Source organism: Bos indicus, chromosome 3 (assembly GCF_029378745.1).
Source record: "Bos indicus isolate NIAB-ARS_2022 breed Sahiwal x Tharparkar chromosome 3, NIAB-ARS_B.indTharparkar_mat_pri_1.0, whole genome shotgun sequence".
Classification (NCBI taxonomy): Eukaryota; Metazoa; Chordata; class Mammalia; order Artiodactyla; family Bovidae; genus Bos; species Bos indicus.
This window is the reverse complement of record NC_091762.1, coordinates 70,899,093-70,916,683: the sequence shown is the minus strand read 5'-3', so window position 1 is coordinate 70,916,683 and position 17,591 is coordinate 70,899,093. Positions and strand designations below refer to the sequence as shown.

Sequence of the window (17,591 nt, the reverse complement as noted above, 5' to 3'; positions counted from 1 at the left end):
AAGCTTTTAAGTTTATTTAGGTCCTATTTGTTTATTTTTTCTTTTATTTCCATTACTCTGGGAGCTGGGTCATAGAGGATTCTGCTTCGATTTATGTCAGAGAGTGTTTTGCCTATGTTTTCCTCTAGGAGTTTTATAGTTTCTGGTCTTATGTTTAGATGTTTAATCTATTTTGAATTTATTTTTTGTACAGTGTTAGAAATGGTTCTAGCTTCATTCTTTTACAAGTAGTTGACCAGTTTTCCCAGCACCACTTCTTAAAGAGATTTTCTCCATTGTATATTCTTGCCTCCTTTGTCAAAGATAAGGTGTCCATAGGTGCGTGGATTTATCTCTGGGCTTTCTTTTTGGTCCCATTGATCTATATTTCTGTCTTTGTGCCAGTACCATACTGTCTTGATGACTGTGGCTTTGTAGTAGAGCCTGAAGTCAGGCAGGTTGATTCCTCCAGTTCCATTCTTCTTTCTCAAGATTTCTTTGGCTAATCAAGGTTTTTTGTATTTCCTTACAAATTGTGAAATTATTTGTTCTAGTTGTGTGAAAAATACCATTGGTAGCTTGATAGGGATTTCATTGAATCTATATATTGCTTTGGGTAGTATACTCATTTTCACTATATTGATTCTTCCAATCCAAGAACACGGTATATTTCTTCATCTATTAGTGTCCTCTTTGATTTCTTTCACCAGTGTTTTATAGTTTTCTATATCTAGGTCTTTTGTTTCTTAAGGTAGATATATTCCTAAGTATTTTATTTTTATTCTTTTTGTTGCAATGGTGAATGGAATTGTTACTAATTTCTCTATTTTCTCATTATTAGTGTATAGGAATGCAAGGGATTTCTGTGTGTTTGACTTTATATCCTGCAACTTTACTATATTCATTGATTAGCTCTAGTAATTTTCCGGTGGAGTCTTTAGGGTTTTCTATGTAGAGGATCATGTTATCTGCACACAGTGAGAGTTTTACTTCTTCTTTTCCAATTTGGATTCCTTTTATTTCTTTTTCTGCTCTGATTGCTGTGGCAAAAACTTCCAAAACTATGTTGAATAGTAGTGGTGAGACTGGGCACCTTTGTCGTGTTCCTGACTTTAGGGGAAATGCTTTCAATTTTTCACCATTTAGGATAATGTTTGCTGTGGGTTTGTCATATATAGCTTTTATTATGTTAAGGTATGTTCCTTCTATTCCTGCTTTCTGGAGAGTTTTTATCATAAATGGATGTTGAATATTGTCAAAGGCTTTCTCTGCATCTATTGAGATAATCATATGGCTTTTATTTTTCAATTTGATTTCTTTCACCAGTGTTTTATAGTTTTCTTTAGGTAGATACATTCCTAAGTATTTTATTCTTTTCGCTGCAATGGTGACTGGAATTGTTTCCTTATTTTCTCTGTTTTCTCATTGTTAGTATATAGGAATGTAAGGGATTTCTGTGTGTTAATTTTATATCTTGCAACTTTACTATATTCATTGATTAGCTCTAGTAATTTTCTGGTGGAGTCTTTTGGGTTTTCTAAGTAGAGGATCATGTCACCTGCAAACAGTAAGAGTTTTACTTCTTCTTTTCCAATATGGATTTTTAAATTTCTTTTTCTGCTCTGATTGCTGTGGCCAAAACTTCCAAAACTATGTTGAATAGTAGTGGTGGAAGTGGGCACCCTTGTCCTGTTCCTGACTTTAGGGGAAATGCTTTCAATTTTTCACCATTGAGGATAATGTCTGCTGTGGGTTTGTCATATATAGCTTTTGTTATGTTGAGGTATGTTCCTTCTATTCCTGCTTTCTGGAGGGTTTTTATCATAAATGGATGTTGGATTTTGTCAAAGGCTTTCTCTGAATCTATTGAGATAATCATTTTGTTTTTATCTTCCAATTTGTTAATGTGGTGTATTACATTGATTGATTTGCGGATTTTGAAGAATCCTTGCATCCCTGAGATAAAGCCCAATGGGTCATGATGTATGATCTTTTTAATATGGTGTTGGATTCTATTTGCTAGAATTTTGTTAAGGATTTTTGCATCTATGTTCATCAGTGATACTGGCCTCTAGTTTTCTTTTTTTGTGGCATATTTGTCAGGTTTTGGTATTAGGGTGATGGTGGCCTCATAGAATGAGTTTGGACATTTACCTTTCTCTGCAATTTTCTGGAAGAGTTTGAGTAGGATAGGTGTTAGCACCTCTAAATTTTTGGTAGAATTCAGCTATGAAGCCGTCTTGTCCTGGGCTTTTGTTTGCTGGAAGATTTCTGATTACAGTTTCAATTTCTATGCTTGTGATGGGTCTGTTAAAATTTACTATTCCTTCCTGGTCCAGTTTTGGAAAGTTGTACTTTTCTAAGAATTTGTCCATTTCTTCCAAGTTGTCCATTTTATTGGCATATAATTGCTGATAGTAATCTCTTATGATTCTTTTATTTCTGTGTTGTCTTTTGTGATCTCTCCATTTTCATTTCTAATTTTATTGATTTTTCTCCCTTTGTTTCTTGATGAGTCTGGCTAATGGTTTGTCAACTTTATTTATCTTCTCAAAGAACCAGCTTTTAGCTTTGTTGATTTTTGCTATGCTCTCTTTTGTTTCTTTTGCATTTAGCTTTACTCCTTGGAAGGAACGTTATGATCAACTTACAAATCATATTAAAAAGCAGAGATATTGTCAAGAAAGGTCCATCTAATAAAGGCTATGGTCTTTGCAGTGGTCATGTATGGATGTGAGAGTTGGACTATAAAGAAAGCTGAGTGCTGAAGAATTGATGCTTTTGAACTGTGGTGTTGGAGAAGACTCTTGAGAGTCCCTTGGACTGCAAGGAGATCCAACCAGTCCCTCATAAGGGAGATCAGTCCTGAATATTCATTGGAAGGACTGATGCTGAAGCTGAAACTCCAATACTTTGGCCACTGATGAGAAGAGCTGACTCATTTGAAAAGACCCTGATGCTGGGAACGATTGAGGATAGGAGGACAAGGGGATGACAGAGGATGGGATGGTTGAATGGCATCACCGACTCAATGAACATGGGTTTGGGTGAACTCTGGCAGTTGGTGAAGGACAGGGGGGCCTGGCGTGCTGTGGTTCATGGGGTCACAAAGAGTTGGACATGGCTAAGTGAATGAACTGAACCGAACTGAATTTTTAAGATTTCTTTCCTTCTACTAACCCTGAGGTTCTTCATTTCTTCCTTTTCTAGTTGCTTTCATTGTAAAGCTATGTTATTTAGCTGACTTTTTTCTCAGTTCTTGAGGTAAGCCTGTAGTGCTATGAACCTTCCCCTTAGCACTGCTTTTACACTGTCCCACAGGTTTTGGGGTGTTGTGTTTTCATTTTCATTCGTTTCTATGCATACTTTTATTTATTTTTTGATTTTTCTGTGATTTGTTGGTTATTCAGCAGCATGTTGTTCAGCCTCCATACGTTGGAATTTTTAACTGTTTTTCTTATATAATTGACATCTAATCTTACTGCATTGTGGTCAGAGAAGATGCCTGGAGTGATTTCACATTTTTTGAATTTACCAAGGCTAGAATTATACCCAGGATGTGATCTATCCTGGAGAAGTTTCCGTGCGCGCTTGAGGAAAAGGTGAAATTCATTGTTTTGGGGTGATATGTCCTATAGATATCAATTAGGTCTAACTGGTCTATTGTGTCATTTAAAGTTTGTGTTTCCTTGTTAATTTTCTGTTTAGTTGATCTATCCATAAGGGTGAGTGGGGTATTAACGTCTCCCACTATTATTGTGTTATTGTTAATTTCCCGTTTCAAACTTGTTAGCATTTGCCTTACATATTGTGGTGCTCCTATGTTGGGTGCATATATATTTATAATTGTTATATCTTCTTCTTGGATTGATCCTTTGATCATTATGTAGTGTCCTTCTTTGTCTCTTTTCACAGCCTTTATTTTAAAGTTTATTTTATCTGTATGAGTATTGCTACTCCTGCTTTCTTTTGCTATTTGCATGGAATAACTTTTTCCAGCCCTCACTTTCAGTCTGTATATGTCCCTTGTTTTGAGGTGGGTCTCTTGCAGACAACATATATAGGGGTCTTGTTTTTGTATCCATTCAGGCAGTCTTTGTCTTTTGGTTGGGGCAGTCAACCCATTTACGTTTAAGGTAATTATTGATAAGTATGATCCCGTTGCCATTTACTTTGTTGTTTTGGGTTCGAGTTTATACACCCTTTTTGTGTTTCCTGTCTAGATAAGATCCTTTAGCATTTGTTGGAGAGCTGGTTTGGTGGTGCTGAATTCTATCCACTTTTGCTTGTCTGTAAAGCTTTTGATTTCTCCTTCATATTTGAATGAGATCCTTGCTGGGTACAGTAATCTGGGTTGTAGGTTTTTCTCTTTCATCACTTTAAGTATGTCCTGCCATTCCCTTCTGACCTGAAGAGTTTCTATTGAAAGATCAGCTGTTATCCTTATTGGAATCCCCTTGTGTGTTATCTGTTGTTTTTCCCTTGCTGCTTTTACTATTTGTTCTTTGTTAATTTGATTACTATGTGTCTTGGGGTGTTTTACCTTGGGTTTATCCTGTTTGGGACTCTCTGGGTTTCTTGGACTTGGGTGACTATTTCCTTCCCCATTTTAGGGAAGTTTTCAACTATTATCTCAAGTATTTTCTCATGGTCTTTCTTTTTGTCTTCTTCTTCTGGGATTCCTACAATTCGAATGTTCGGACATTTCACATTGTCCCAGAGATCTCTGAGGTTGTCCTCATTTCTTTAATTTTTTCTTTTTTCCTCTCTGCTTCATTTATTTCTACCATTCTATCTTGTACCTCATTTATCCTATCATCTGCCTCCATTATTCTACTGTTGGTTCCCTCCAGAGTGTCTTTGATCTCATTTATTGCATTATTCATTATATACTGACTCTTTTTTATTTCTTCTAGGTCCTTGTTAAACATTTCTTGCATATTCTCAATTCTTGTCTCCAGGCTATTTATCTGTAACTCCATTTTGTTTTTAAGATTTTGGATCATTTTCACTATCATTGTTCTGAATTCTTTTTCAGGTAGATTCCCTATCTCTTCCTCTTTTGTTTGATTTGGTGAGCATTTATCCTGTTTCTTTACCTGCTGAGTATTTCTCTGCCTCTTCATCTTGTTTATATTGCTGTGTTTTGGGTGGCCTTCCCATATTCTGGCAGTTTGTGGTTCCTCTTTAATGTGGAGGTTCCTCGCTGTGGGTGGTGTTGGACGGGTGGCTTGTCAAGGTTTCCTGGTTAGGGAAGCTTGTGTTGGTCCTCTGGTGGGTGGAGCTGGATGTCTTCTGTCTTGAGTGCAATTAAGTGTCCAGTAGTGAGTTTTGAGACGTCAATGGGTTTGGTGTAACTTTGGGCAGCCAGTATATTGAAGCTCAGGGCTGTGTTCCTGTGTTGCTGGAGAATTTGCGTGGTATATCTTGTTCTGGAACTTGTTGGCTCTTGGGTCAGTGTAGGTATGGAGGCTTTTGGATGAGCTCTTATCGATTAATGTTCCTTGGAGTCAGGAGTTCTCTGGTGTTCTCAGGTTGTGAACTTAAGCCTCCTGCCTCTGGATTTCAGGCTTATTCTTACAGTAGCCTCAAGACTTCTCCATCTCCTTTTGAAGACAATGGGCTGCATTTCTGGGTGCCTGATGTCCTCTGCCAGCATTCAGAAGTTGTTTTGTGGAATTTGCTCAGCGTTCAAATGTTCTTTTGATAAATTTGTGGGGGAGAAAGTGGTCTCCCCGTCCTAGTCCTCTGCCATCTTAGGACCACCTCTATTGTCATTTTTAAAATTTCACTTCCAAATACTTTCCATGACCCTGAGCTTATCTTTTCATTCACTTAATAGGGTCTTTTACAGAGTATTTTTAAAAACTGATAAAGTTCACTTTACCATTTTTTCTTTTAAAGATTGTGCTTTTAGTATCAGGTCTGTCTTTGCCTCAGCCTAGATCCTAAAGATTTCCTTCAATTTTATTTCTTCTAAAAGTTTTTTTAGTTTTCAGTTTTACATTTAACTCCAAGATCCAATTTGAGGGGTTTTTTTGTTGCTGTTTTTGTTTTTAGTGTAAAACTTAAGGAAGTTCATTTCTTGTGTGTGTGTGTCTATGTGTATGTATGTCCAACTGTTCCAAGTAACATTTATTGAAAAAGCTATATTTTCTCCATCAAGTTCTGTTCATATTTTGTTAGATTTACATCTAAGTATTTCATTTTTGAGTGATTATAAATGACAATATGTATTTAATTTTGGTGACCATGTACTCACTGTTAGTACACAGAAACAGGATTGACTTTTGTTTACCTAGCACCCTGCAGCCTTGCTAAGCTCACTTTTTAGTTTTAAGATTTTTTTTTTTTTTTTTTTGTAGATTCTGTGGCATTTTCCACATAGGTGATCATTTCATCTGCAAATAGTTTATTTCTTCTTTTCTCATCGGTATGTTTTATTTCCTTTTCTCACTTTATTGCACCACCTAGACTTACCAGCAGCATGTTGACAAGAGGAATAAGAACAGCCATCTGTTTTGTTCCCAGTCTTAGGAAGAAAACATTCTTGAGTCTTTTGATATGGGAGATTACATTAATTCATTTTCAAATACTGAACCAGCTGTGCATCCCTGAAACAAGTTCTACTTGCTCATGGTATATAATTCTTCTTACATATGCTAAATTATACTTGCTAAGGTTTTGTTAAAGATTTCTGTGTTTATATTCACTAGGGATATTTTTATCCCAGGGATAAAGCCCACCTCATCATGATGTATGATCTTTTCAATATATTAGTGAACTCACTCTGCTAACATTTTGTTGAGGGTTTTGCATCCATATTCATTGTGGATATTGATCTGTATTTTTCTTCCAGTATCCTCATATAGTCTCAGTTAAGTGTTCCTTTAGATTCTACTTCTTTTTGAAAAGTATGAGAAAAATTGGTATTAGTTTTCCTTAAATGTTTGGTAGAACTTACCAGTGAAGCCATCTGGTTTTAAACTTTTCTATGTTAGGAGACTTTTGATTACTGATTCAATCTCCTTGCTAATTAGTGCCTTAATTTTTTTTTTTTTATTTCTTCATGATTTAGTCTTAGTAAGTTGTATGTTTCTGGAATGTATCCATTTCTAGGTTGTCTGTTGGCATACAATTGCTTATAGCAGTCTCTCATAATCTTCTGTATTTGTGTGGTATCAACTGTGATATCTCCTCTTTCTTCCTAATCTTACTTCCTTGGATCCTCTCCCTCAAGTATAACAAAGAGTTTGTCTATTTTGTTTATCTTATCAAAAAAATAGATCTCTTTGTTTCATTTATCTTTTCTGTAGTCTTTTTAATCTCCATTCCATTTATTTCTGGTCTTTATTTCCTTCTTCCCACAAAATTTGGTTTAATTTGTTCTTTTCTTCTAGTTCCTTGGGGTATAAAGTTATATTGTTCATTTGAGTTCTTTTTTTAATGTAGGCATCTATCACTATAAACTGCCCTCTAAACAGCTTTTACTATATCCTATTAGTTAAGTTGTCATTCTATTTTCGTTTAAGACTTTTTTTTTTTATTTTTCAATACATTGGTTGTTGTAAGTTTTTTAATCTCTACATAATTGTGAGTTTTCCTGTTTTCCCTTGTAATTGATTTATTGTTCTGTCACTCAGCTATGTCTGACTTTGCAACTCCATGGACTACAGCACACCAGGCTTCCCTGTCCTCCATATCTCCCAGAGTTTGCTCAAAGTCATGTCCATTGAGTCAGCGATGCCATCCAACCTCTCATCCTTTGTCATCCCCTTCTCCTCCTGTCCTCAATCTTTCCCAGCATCAAGGTCTTTTCCAAAGAGCTGGCTCTTTGCATCAGCTGGCCAAAGTATTGGAACTTCAACATCAGTCCTTCCAATGAGTATTCAGGGTTGATTTCCTTTAGTATTGACTGGTTTGATCTCCTTGTGATCCAAGGGACTCTCAAGAGTCTTCTTCAGCACCACAGTTTGAAAGCATCTATTCTTTGGCAACCTCTCAGACAACATTAAATGCACCAACATTTGCATTATAGGGGTCCCAGAAGGAGAAGAGAGAAAGGACCTGAGAAAATATTTGAAGAAGTATACCTGAAAACTTCCCTAAAAAATGGGAAAGGAAATAGTCAACCAAGTCCAGAAAGTGCAGAGAGTCCCACACAGGATAAACCCAAGGAGGAACACACTAAGATATAGTAATAAAATTGATGAAAATTGAAGATAAAGACAAAATGTCAAAAGAAACAGGGAAAAATGACAAGTAACATACAAGGGACTTCCATAATGTTTTCAGTTGATTTATCAACAGAAACTCTACACATCAGAGGAGAAGGTCAGGATATTTAAAGTGAAGAAAGGAAAGAACCTACAACTAAGAATACTCTACCCAGCAAGACTCTTCCTTGGATTTAATGGAGAAATCAAAAGCTTTCCAAACAGGCAAAAGTTAAGAGATTCAGCACCACCAAACAAGCTTTACAACAAAAGCTAAAAGAACTTCTCTAAACAAGAAACACAAGATAAGGAAAAGACTTACAAAAAATAAACCCAAAACAATTTAGAAAATGGTAATATGATCATATATATTGATAATCACCTTAAATGTAAGTGGATTAAAATGCATCAACCCAAAGACATAGACTGGCTGGGCAGGTGAAAACATGTGTATGTATGCATTTCCACTTACCAATCACTCCAATAGACCCCCCAAATAGTATGCAATTATTTTATATTGTTAGGTTAATCATGTTTCCATTATGGCTTGCAAATGTAATTATCTTTTATTTTCTATCTGGCTATTAATAAAACTGATAAATATAATTTATTATTGTTATTATATAACTATTATTTGCTTAATACCATTGTATCATGATTGATAAACAGAAAATAATAGAATTCTATATCACTAAATCTACCATTTAATACAAATCCTGTAATCACTTTTTAAAATCCAGATGCATACCAGAATTATCGTGGAATTTTTTGAAAAATACAAATGCCCAGGTATTGATATTTTTCTCAAAAGTTCCAGATGTGTTTCTAATAAGCAGCCATGTTTAAAAATAACTTTAGTATATGATGATCTTTTACTTAAAAAAAAAGGAAAAGAAAAGAAAATACTGTGGATTCCAGATATAGAATCCTTTGGCATTTAGGTTACTGAGTATAAGAATTAAGTTGTTAGATTAATTCTCATTTAGTATTTTAATACAGACAGGGGATGCTCGATCTAACTACTTTATTTTTAGAATCATAACTGACATGATTTAAAAGAATTTTTTTTTTTTTTTTTATAATTCAGTAAATCTCGGAATGTGATTTTAGAATCCTTGGGAGGCCCCAAGACCATTCAAGAACCCATGAGGGCCTTCTTTTTCTAATTACATATCTGTATGAGGCCATATTTTCTTTATTTACTTCAGTCAAAACAACGTATCACAATAGTTTGAATGCAGAAGTAGATATGAGAAAATATCTGTTTTATTAACACAGATATTGAAGAGATGTACAAAAATGTAAAATAATGTCATTCTTCTAATTATTTTTATTTAGGAAAGTATATTTTTTCATAAAATGTGTTTATGTTGATATAAAATGGGTTTGTTATTTCAAATGACTTAAAAGTGTATATATTTGAAAATTCTTTTAATTTTTAATACATTAATATCTATGTATATAATCTGTATAAACAAAAACTTTCTGGGATCCTCAATAACAGGCCCAGTAATTGGGCCCTATTATATTTTCTTAGTAATTATTTTTCATCCCATGTGGTCTATCAGCTCCCAGTAAGGAAATATTTTATTCTACATTCATCTTTGTATATGTATTTCCTTATACTGTCTAGCGTGCTGTAGAAAGATGTTTAATAAATGTTTTTTGAATTAAAAATAAATTAATAAAATGTTTAGAGAAACAAATTTACAGAGACAGAAATAGACAAATGGTTACCTAAGACCAAGGTAATAGTGGGGGTTAATTGCAAATGGGAAGAAGGAGAATTTTGGGAGTGGTGGAAATCTCTAACACTGGATTGTGACAACAGTTATACAGTTATATATAAATGCAAATTTACCAAAATTATGGACTCATACATGTAAAATGGGTAAATTTTATAGCATGTAAGCTATACGTTCTTAAAGCTATTAAACATAATGGAGACCCCTCAAAATGTTAAATACTTGTTTCTCCACAATTTGATAATCCCATGATCAGTAATTTTTAACAGCAGGTACATAAGCTTTTATAAATTTTGTTAAGACATTAATATGATAATATATTCACTAGTTTCTGATATTTCATGTAAGTGATAAAAATACTGATTTATATAACTTAGGTAATAGAAATTAGAAGTTAAGGTTTTACTTCATTTATTTAAAATGAAACTCAAATGAAGCCAACTACCTTTTTCAAAGCAGAGCAGAAATTAAAGAGAAGTCGGTGGTTATATGTTTTGAATCTTTCAGGAAGATGCCAGTTTTGAATTATTTCTTCATCAGAAATCACATGATGATCCAATGCTTTGAGAGTCCATATACTGTTGACAAGAACATGTCTATATCCTTTTTTAAGGCTTACTGGACAATCAAACATAGTGAGGGCAATAAGGCTCGGACAGGCAGATAACATACATAAGTTCTTTAACTTTGCAAACCCATTGTCATGTAGATAGAGAAGTTTTAGGTTCTTCAATCCACTCCAAAATTTGGTATCTGGTAGACTCTTTATCTGAAGCAATAATAGTAATACCTTAAATACAAATACCAATTATCCCTGAATTATATGGAAAAAAGGAAAAACATTAAACATCTTCTATAATTCAATATTCAATTCAAATAGCAAATTTCTCATTAGTAAACAAAAATGGAATTTCTAATTATCCAAAGGATGACTGGGGTAAACTAAAATACATTAGGTACCTGTAATTACTAGTGTAATTAAACAAACGAACATATAATCCATTCAATAAAAATTCCTTTGTAATAAGTAGACTTTTTAATCTTTTCTAAAATATTTTCCTTATACAAAAAACGTAAGGAGTCAAATGTAAGGAGTCAAATGTGCAATGTGGAGTATCAATGTGATACTCCACATTAACAAAAATGAAGGATAAAAATCATATAGTCATTTCAATAGATACAAGAAAGGTATTTGCCAAAATTCAACATCCATTTATAGTTAAAACTCTCAACAAAGAGTATAGAAGGAATGTACCTCCACATAATAAAGGCCATATATGACAAGCTTACAGCTAATATCATTCTCAATGGTAAAAAGATAAAATCTTTCCCTCTAACAGCAAGAATAAGACAAGGATGCCCAGTTTTACATTTTCATTCAACATGGCACTGGGAGCTAGAAGTCCTAGTTAAAGTAATTAGGCAAGAAGAAGAAACAAAGGCATCCAAATTGGAAAGGAAAAAGTAAAACTGTCACTTTTTGCAAACTAAACGACCTACATTCACATCTCAGAGATTTTGTGCATTTGGTTTCAGATTACTGCAATCTAGCAAATATTGCAATAAAGAAGGACTTTTTTTTTGGTTTCCCAGTGCACAATAAAATTGTTTACACTATATTACAGTCTATTAAGTGTGCAATAGCCATTATGTCTAGAAAAAAATCAAAGTATACATCTGATGCAAAATATACTTTATTGCTGCTGCTACTGCTAAGTCAGTTTAGTCATGTCCGACTCTGTGCGACCCCATAGACGGCAGCCCACCAGGCTCCGCCGTCTCTGGGATTCTCCAGGCAAGAACACTGGAGTGGATTCCCATTTCCTTCTCCAATGCATGAAAGTGAAAAGTGAAAGTGAAGTCGCTCAGTTGTGTCCGACTCTTCGCAACCCCATGGACTGCAGCCCACCAGGCTCCTCTGTCCATGGGATTTTCCAGGCAAGAGTACTGGAGTGGGTTGCCATTGCCTTCTCCAATACTTTATTGCTAGAAATTGCAAATCATCATCTGATAATGTAGGATTGCCACAAATCTTCAATTTGTAAAAAATGTAGTATTTGTGAAGTGCAGTAAAGTGATACCCACTAAAATACAGTATGCCTGTATACAGAAAACCCTAAATACTCCAGAAAATAACCGTCAGAATAAACAAAATCAATTAACATTTCAGAATACAAAATCAATACACAAAGTTATGCTGTCTTTCTATGTCTGAGCTATTAAATATTGGAAAAGGAAATTAATAAAAGTCTCATTCATAATTACATCAAAATAGTAAAAATACTTAGAAATAAATTTAACCAATGAGGTGAAAGACATGCATATACACTGAAAATTATAAGACATATTGAAAAGTAATTGAAGAACACAAATAAACTGAAAGATATTCTGTCCTTGTGGGCTATAAGAATTAATGCTGTTATAACATTTATACTACCCAAAGCAACCTAGAGATTCAGCAGAAGCCATGCCAAAATTCCAGTGGCATTTTTAACATAAGTAGAACAAATAATCCTAATATTTGTACGAAACTAAAAAACACTCAAATAGTCAAAAACCTTGAGAAAGAATGAAGCTGGCGCTTTCACACTTCCTGAATTCAAAGCATAATATAAAAAAATAATAAAAAATAAAAAAAATAAAAAAAAGCATAATATAAAGAAAGCTACAGTAAAAAAAAAAAAAAAAAGAAACAGAATGGTACTGGCATTTAAAAAAAAAAAAAAGTCAATGGAACAGAAACACAGCCCATGAATAAACCCACATATTTATTTACAAAACTGATTTACAGTAAAGATCAATTTATTTATTAAAATGGAGTCAAGAGCATACACTAGGAAAAGAGCATTTTCTTCAATAAATTGTGTTGGAAAAATGGGACATGCACATGTGAAAGAATGAAATTTGACCACTATCTTATGCTATACACAAAAGTAAACTCAACATGGATTAAAGACTTGAAGGCACAATCTGAAACCATAAAATTCCTAGAAGAAAACACTGGTGGTAAGCACCTTGGTATGGGTCTTGGCTACAGTTTGTTCAATTTGACACCAAAAGTAAAGGCAAAAAACTCAAAACTGAACACAGTGAAATGATGTCAAACTAAAAAGCTTCTGCACATAAAGGAAACCATCAATAAAAAGAAAAGGAACCTATTGAATGGGGGAAAATATTTGCAAATCACATCTGAGATGAGGCTAACATCAAAAACCTATAAAGAACTCATACAACAATAAGAAAAAAAAATCCAACTAAAAAATAGGCAGAGGATCTAAGACAGTGTTTTTTCCAAATAAGACATACCGGTGGCCAGCAGGTACATCAAAAGATACTCAGCATCACCAATCATCAGGGAAATGCATATTGAAACCACGGGACCATTCTCATGCCTGTGAGAATAGCTATTATCAAAAAGACAAAAAATAAAATGTTGGCAAGGATGTGGAGAACAGGGAACCCTGTGCAGTGTTTGGAGGACTGTAAACTGGTGTAGTCACTAGGTAAACAGCAGGGGTTCCTCAAAAAATTCAAAGTAAAGCTTCCATATGACCCAGCAATTCTATTTCTGGAAATTTATTACAAGGAAGTGAAAATACTAGCTCAAATAGACACATACACTCCCATGTTCACTGTAGTATTATTTATAATAGCCAAGACATGAAAGCAACCAAAATGTCTGTCTACTGCTGTCTATGGAAGAATAAGTAAATAAAATGTGATATACACATCCAGTGTAATATAATTGACTCACAAAAAAAGAATGAAATCACGCCATTTGAAACAACATGGTGCACTTTCAGGGCATTACACTAAATGAAATAAGAGAGAAAAACAAGTACCATGTGATCCCACTCAGGTGAAATCTGAAAAAACAAATTCTTACAGAGAACGTATCAGTGATTCAGAGGCAGAGGTGGTGGGGGAAATGTGAAGGTGCTAAAAAAGATACAAATTTTCAGTTATAAGATAAATGAGACCCAGTGATATATTCAATAATATTCAGCAGGGTGAGTATAGTTAATAATACAGGATTATATATTTGGAAGTTGTTAAGAAAATAGATAATAATGATAAAAGTTCTCATCATGAGGGAAAAATTTTACTTCTTTAGAGCAGGATGCTAACTTATTGTGATCATTTTGCAATATACACAAATGCTGTATCATTATGTTGTATACTTCAAATTAATCTAATGCTGTATATCTAGTATATATTATTAAAAAAATTAAGTCAAAATTAAGTCAAGAAGTAGTCTTAATCAAGACTATGGATTTAAGAAGCAAAATAAACCAAATCACACACTGTTGGGTTTACATATTTTAAATTACAAATGTTTGATTATATTTAAAATGTTTATTAAATGGTTAATGTAAGTGTTTGCTTATATTTTTGTTTATATTTTTTTTTATTTAGTTCTGAATTGTTTATATTTCACACAAAAGACTACCTGGGAGAAATACTGTGTATCGATAACCTAAGAGCTTATTAGATATCAGCTTCATTTATATGCAAACAAGTGAAATGACTATTGCTTACCTGATTTCCATGGAGATCAAGTTTGATTAATTTCATACAACTCTGAAGTGGACGAATATCTGTAATAAAATTGTTTGAGAAGATGCATACTCTAAGAGAGATACAAGATTGAAGATTTTCCATAGATTTTAAATGAAGGCCACTGAACTTCACAAAAACAAAATCTTTTTGATCTTCTATTATATTTTCATTATAGTGACTCCATTCTCTGTGATTAGTTAGCTCTTCTATGATTGTTCCATGAAACATCTAAGAAAAATGAGAAATTTTGAAAGTTTTTCTCAAATAAATGTCTGAAAATAATATTTTCTAACAGTAAGAATAAAATGGGTATAAAAGTTAAAATTATTAAAAATATAATTTCCAGAAAATCTTCCATCTCAAAGCATTTTTGTGAGTTTTTCTTAAATTTTTATTGGAGTATAGCTGATTTACAATGTTGTATTGCTTTCAGGTATACAGAAAACTGCATCAGTTATACAAATACATATGACCACCCATTTTTTTAAGATTCTTTTCCCATATAAGCCATTGCAGAGTACTGAGTAGAGCTCCCTGTGCAGGTTCTTAGTTATCTATTTTATATGAAGTAGTGTGTTTATATCAATCTAAATCTCCCAATTTATCCCTAGCCCCTCCTTATTCATTTTCTACAACATAAATGAAACTTGAGGACTTTATATTAAGTGAAATAAGTCAACAGAGAAAGACAAATACTCTATTATCTTGCTTAATGTAGAATCTAAAACAGTTGAACTTTATTCAAATAGAAATTAAATTGGTGGTTGCCAGTGGTAGCCATGAGAAGGCGATGGCACCCCACTCCAATACTCTTGCCTGGAAAATCCCATGGACGGAGGAGCCCGGTGGGCTGCAGTCCATGGGGTCGCTAGGAGTCAGACAGGACTGAGCAACTTCACTTTCACTTTTCACTTTCATGCCTTGGAGAAGGAAATGGCAACCCACTCCAGTGTTCTTGCCTGGAGAATCCCAGGGACAGGGGAGCCTGGTGGGCTGCTGTCTATGGGATCACACAGAGTCGGACACGACTGAAGCAACTTAGCAGCAGCAGCAGTGGTAGCCAAAATGGGGTGCAAGAAATGGGAAGATGTTAGACAAAGGGAACAAAACTCCAGTTATAAAACAAACAAGTTCGGGGGATACAATGTAGAACACCACAAGGGCGTGTTAGGTTGCTTCAGTCCTGTCTGACTCTTTGTGACCCTGTAGACTGTTCCCCCACAGGCTCCTGTGTCCACAGGGATTCTCCAGGCAAGAATACTGGAGTGGGTTGCCAGGCCCTCCTCTAGGGGTATCTTCCTGACCTAGGGATCAAACTCCTGTCTCATATGCCTCCTGCAATGGCAAGCAGGTTCTTTACCACCAGCACCACCTGGGGAGCCTACAACACCATGACTATAGTTAAAAATACTATATTGTACACTTAACAGTCACTTAGAGAGTAGGTTGGAGAAGGCAATGGCACCCCACTCCAGTACTCTTGCCTGGAAAATGCCATGGACAGAGGAGCCTGGTAGGCTGTAGTTCATGGGGTCACTAAGAGTCGGACACGACTTCACTTTCACTTTTCACTTTCCTGCATTGGAGAAGGAAATGGCAACCCACTCCAGTGTTCTTGCCTGGAGAATCCAAGGGACGGGGGAGCCTGGTGGGCTGCCATCTGTGGGATCGCACAGAGTCGGATACGACTGAAGTGACTTAGCAGCGGAGAGTAGGTGCTAAATGTCTTCACACACAATAAAAAAACAAACAAACAAAAAACCAGGTAATGAGGTGATAGATGTGTTAAGGAACCTTATCATGGCAATCATTTTGCAATGTATATGTGTATCAAATTATCACATTGTATATACTAAATTTGTACATTATATATCAATTATATCACAAAAAACCTGGAAGTAAAGATTCCTAATGTGTTTCTCTGATTTAGATTAAGATCTGTTAATTCTTTGAAATCCTTCAGTTTGAATTCTCTACAACCAATATCCAATGTCTTTTTTAAAAAGTGCACATTTTTTCATATATTTCCACTGTGTAATAAAGCACCCCCAAACCTACTGTGTTTTAAAAAAATTAACATTTATTCTTTCTTCGGTCTGTAGGATGACTTAGTCAAATGGCAGTTCATTTCCAAGTGATGTTGACCTGAGAGTCAATCTTGCGGGACTCATCCAAATACCTTCAAGGTGGCTAATTTACATATGTGAAACACTGGCAAGACAGCAGGAAGGTAGGTTTTGCTAGGATGCTGGGATGTATGGGTCTCTCTCACCATACTATCCCAAGGCCTCTCTAACTATAGCAGTACTCATGATGTCATCTTCTCACATGTATATTCATCTCTGTCTGTTAATAAGGAAGCAAGGTTTCTATATGGTTGAATCAGGGCTCCAAAAAGTATAAACATAGAATATGTCAGGCCTTCTAAAGGTTAATGTCCAACTTGCACAGCTTTAACTCTTTGATGTTCTATTGCTCAGAGGAAGTTATTTTGATGGTTTGAACCAGCTTTAAGATAGTTAAATAAAGACAAAAATAAAAGTTGTTCTGAGCTTGGTGACCTCGGGCAAGTTAAGTATCTTCTGTTCAATGTATATCAAAATTATGTGCCTCAATTTCCTCATCTACAAAATGTGGATAGTAACAGTATTTGATAGAAATAATTGTCATGAGGACTAAACGAGTCTGCATAAAGGCTTTAGAACAATGTCTGGCACATAGCAAGCACTATAAAATGAATATTACTTATAAAGCAAATATCTAGTTGAATTAACAATTCAAGATAGAATGTCTACAAAAAGTGAGGGTATTTCCAGTTTTCAGTCCATCATGTAAGGAGCTTGGAAGTTGTCACACCATCTTAGCAAGTAAAAGCAGGACAATTAACTGAAAAATCAACAATTTTTCTTAGATTCATCAAAGAAGGGAGGTCACAGGGAGAATCAATACCCCCAAAATCAGAGACAGGTAGGCAGATAAAGAGATTCAGAACCTACAGGAGCGGAAATTCACCAGCAAAGGTCTCTTGTGTTTCCAGCTTGTGTTTCTTCCAGTCCAGCTTTTCTCATGATGTACTCTGAATATAGGTTAA

At 34.7% G+C, this 17,591-nt stretch overlaps 1 protein-coding gene across 8 annotated transcripts in view; it reads right to left on the bottom strand.

Moving 5' to 3' along the window:
- The window catches only part of LRRIQ3 (leucine rich repeats and IQ motif containing 3), a 209,850-nt gene that overhangs the window by 176,044 nt on the left and 16,215 nt on the right, over positions 1–17,591 (bottom strand). For 2 of the 8 annotated variants that reach the window (XM_070786310.1, XM_070786311.1), the window contains 2 exons: positions 14,480–14,728; positions 10,386–10,730 (listed from right to left, as the gene is read on the bottom strand). In XM_070786310.1, the coding sequence (XP_070642411.1) occupies positions 10,386–10,730; positions 14,480–14,728 (594 nt within the window). Of the gene's footprint in view, positions 1–10,385; positions 10,731–13,246; positions 13,345–13,782; positions 13,880–14,479; positions 14,729–17,591 lie in introns of those variants that run through there. The other 6 variants (XM_070786317.1, XM_070786316.1, XM_070786315.1 and 3 more) reach the window with 6 other exon arrangements.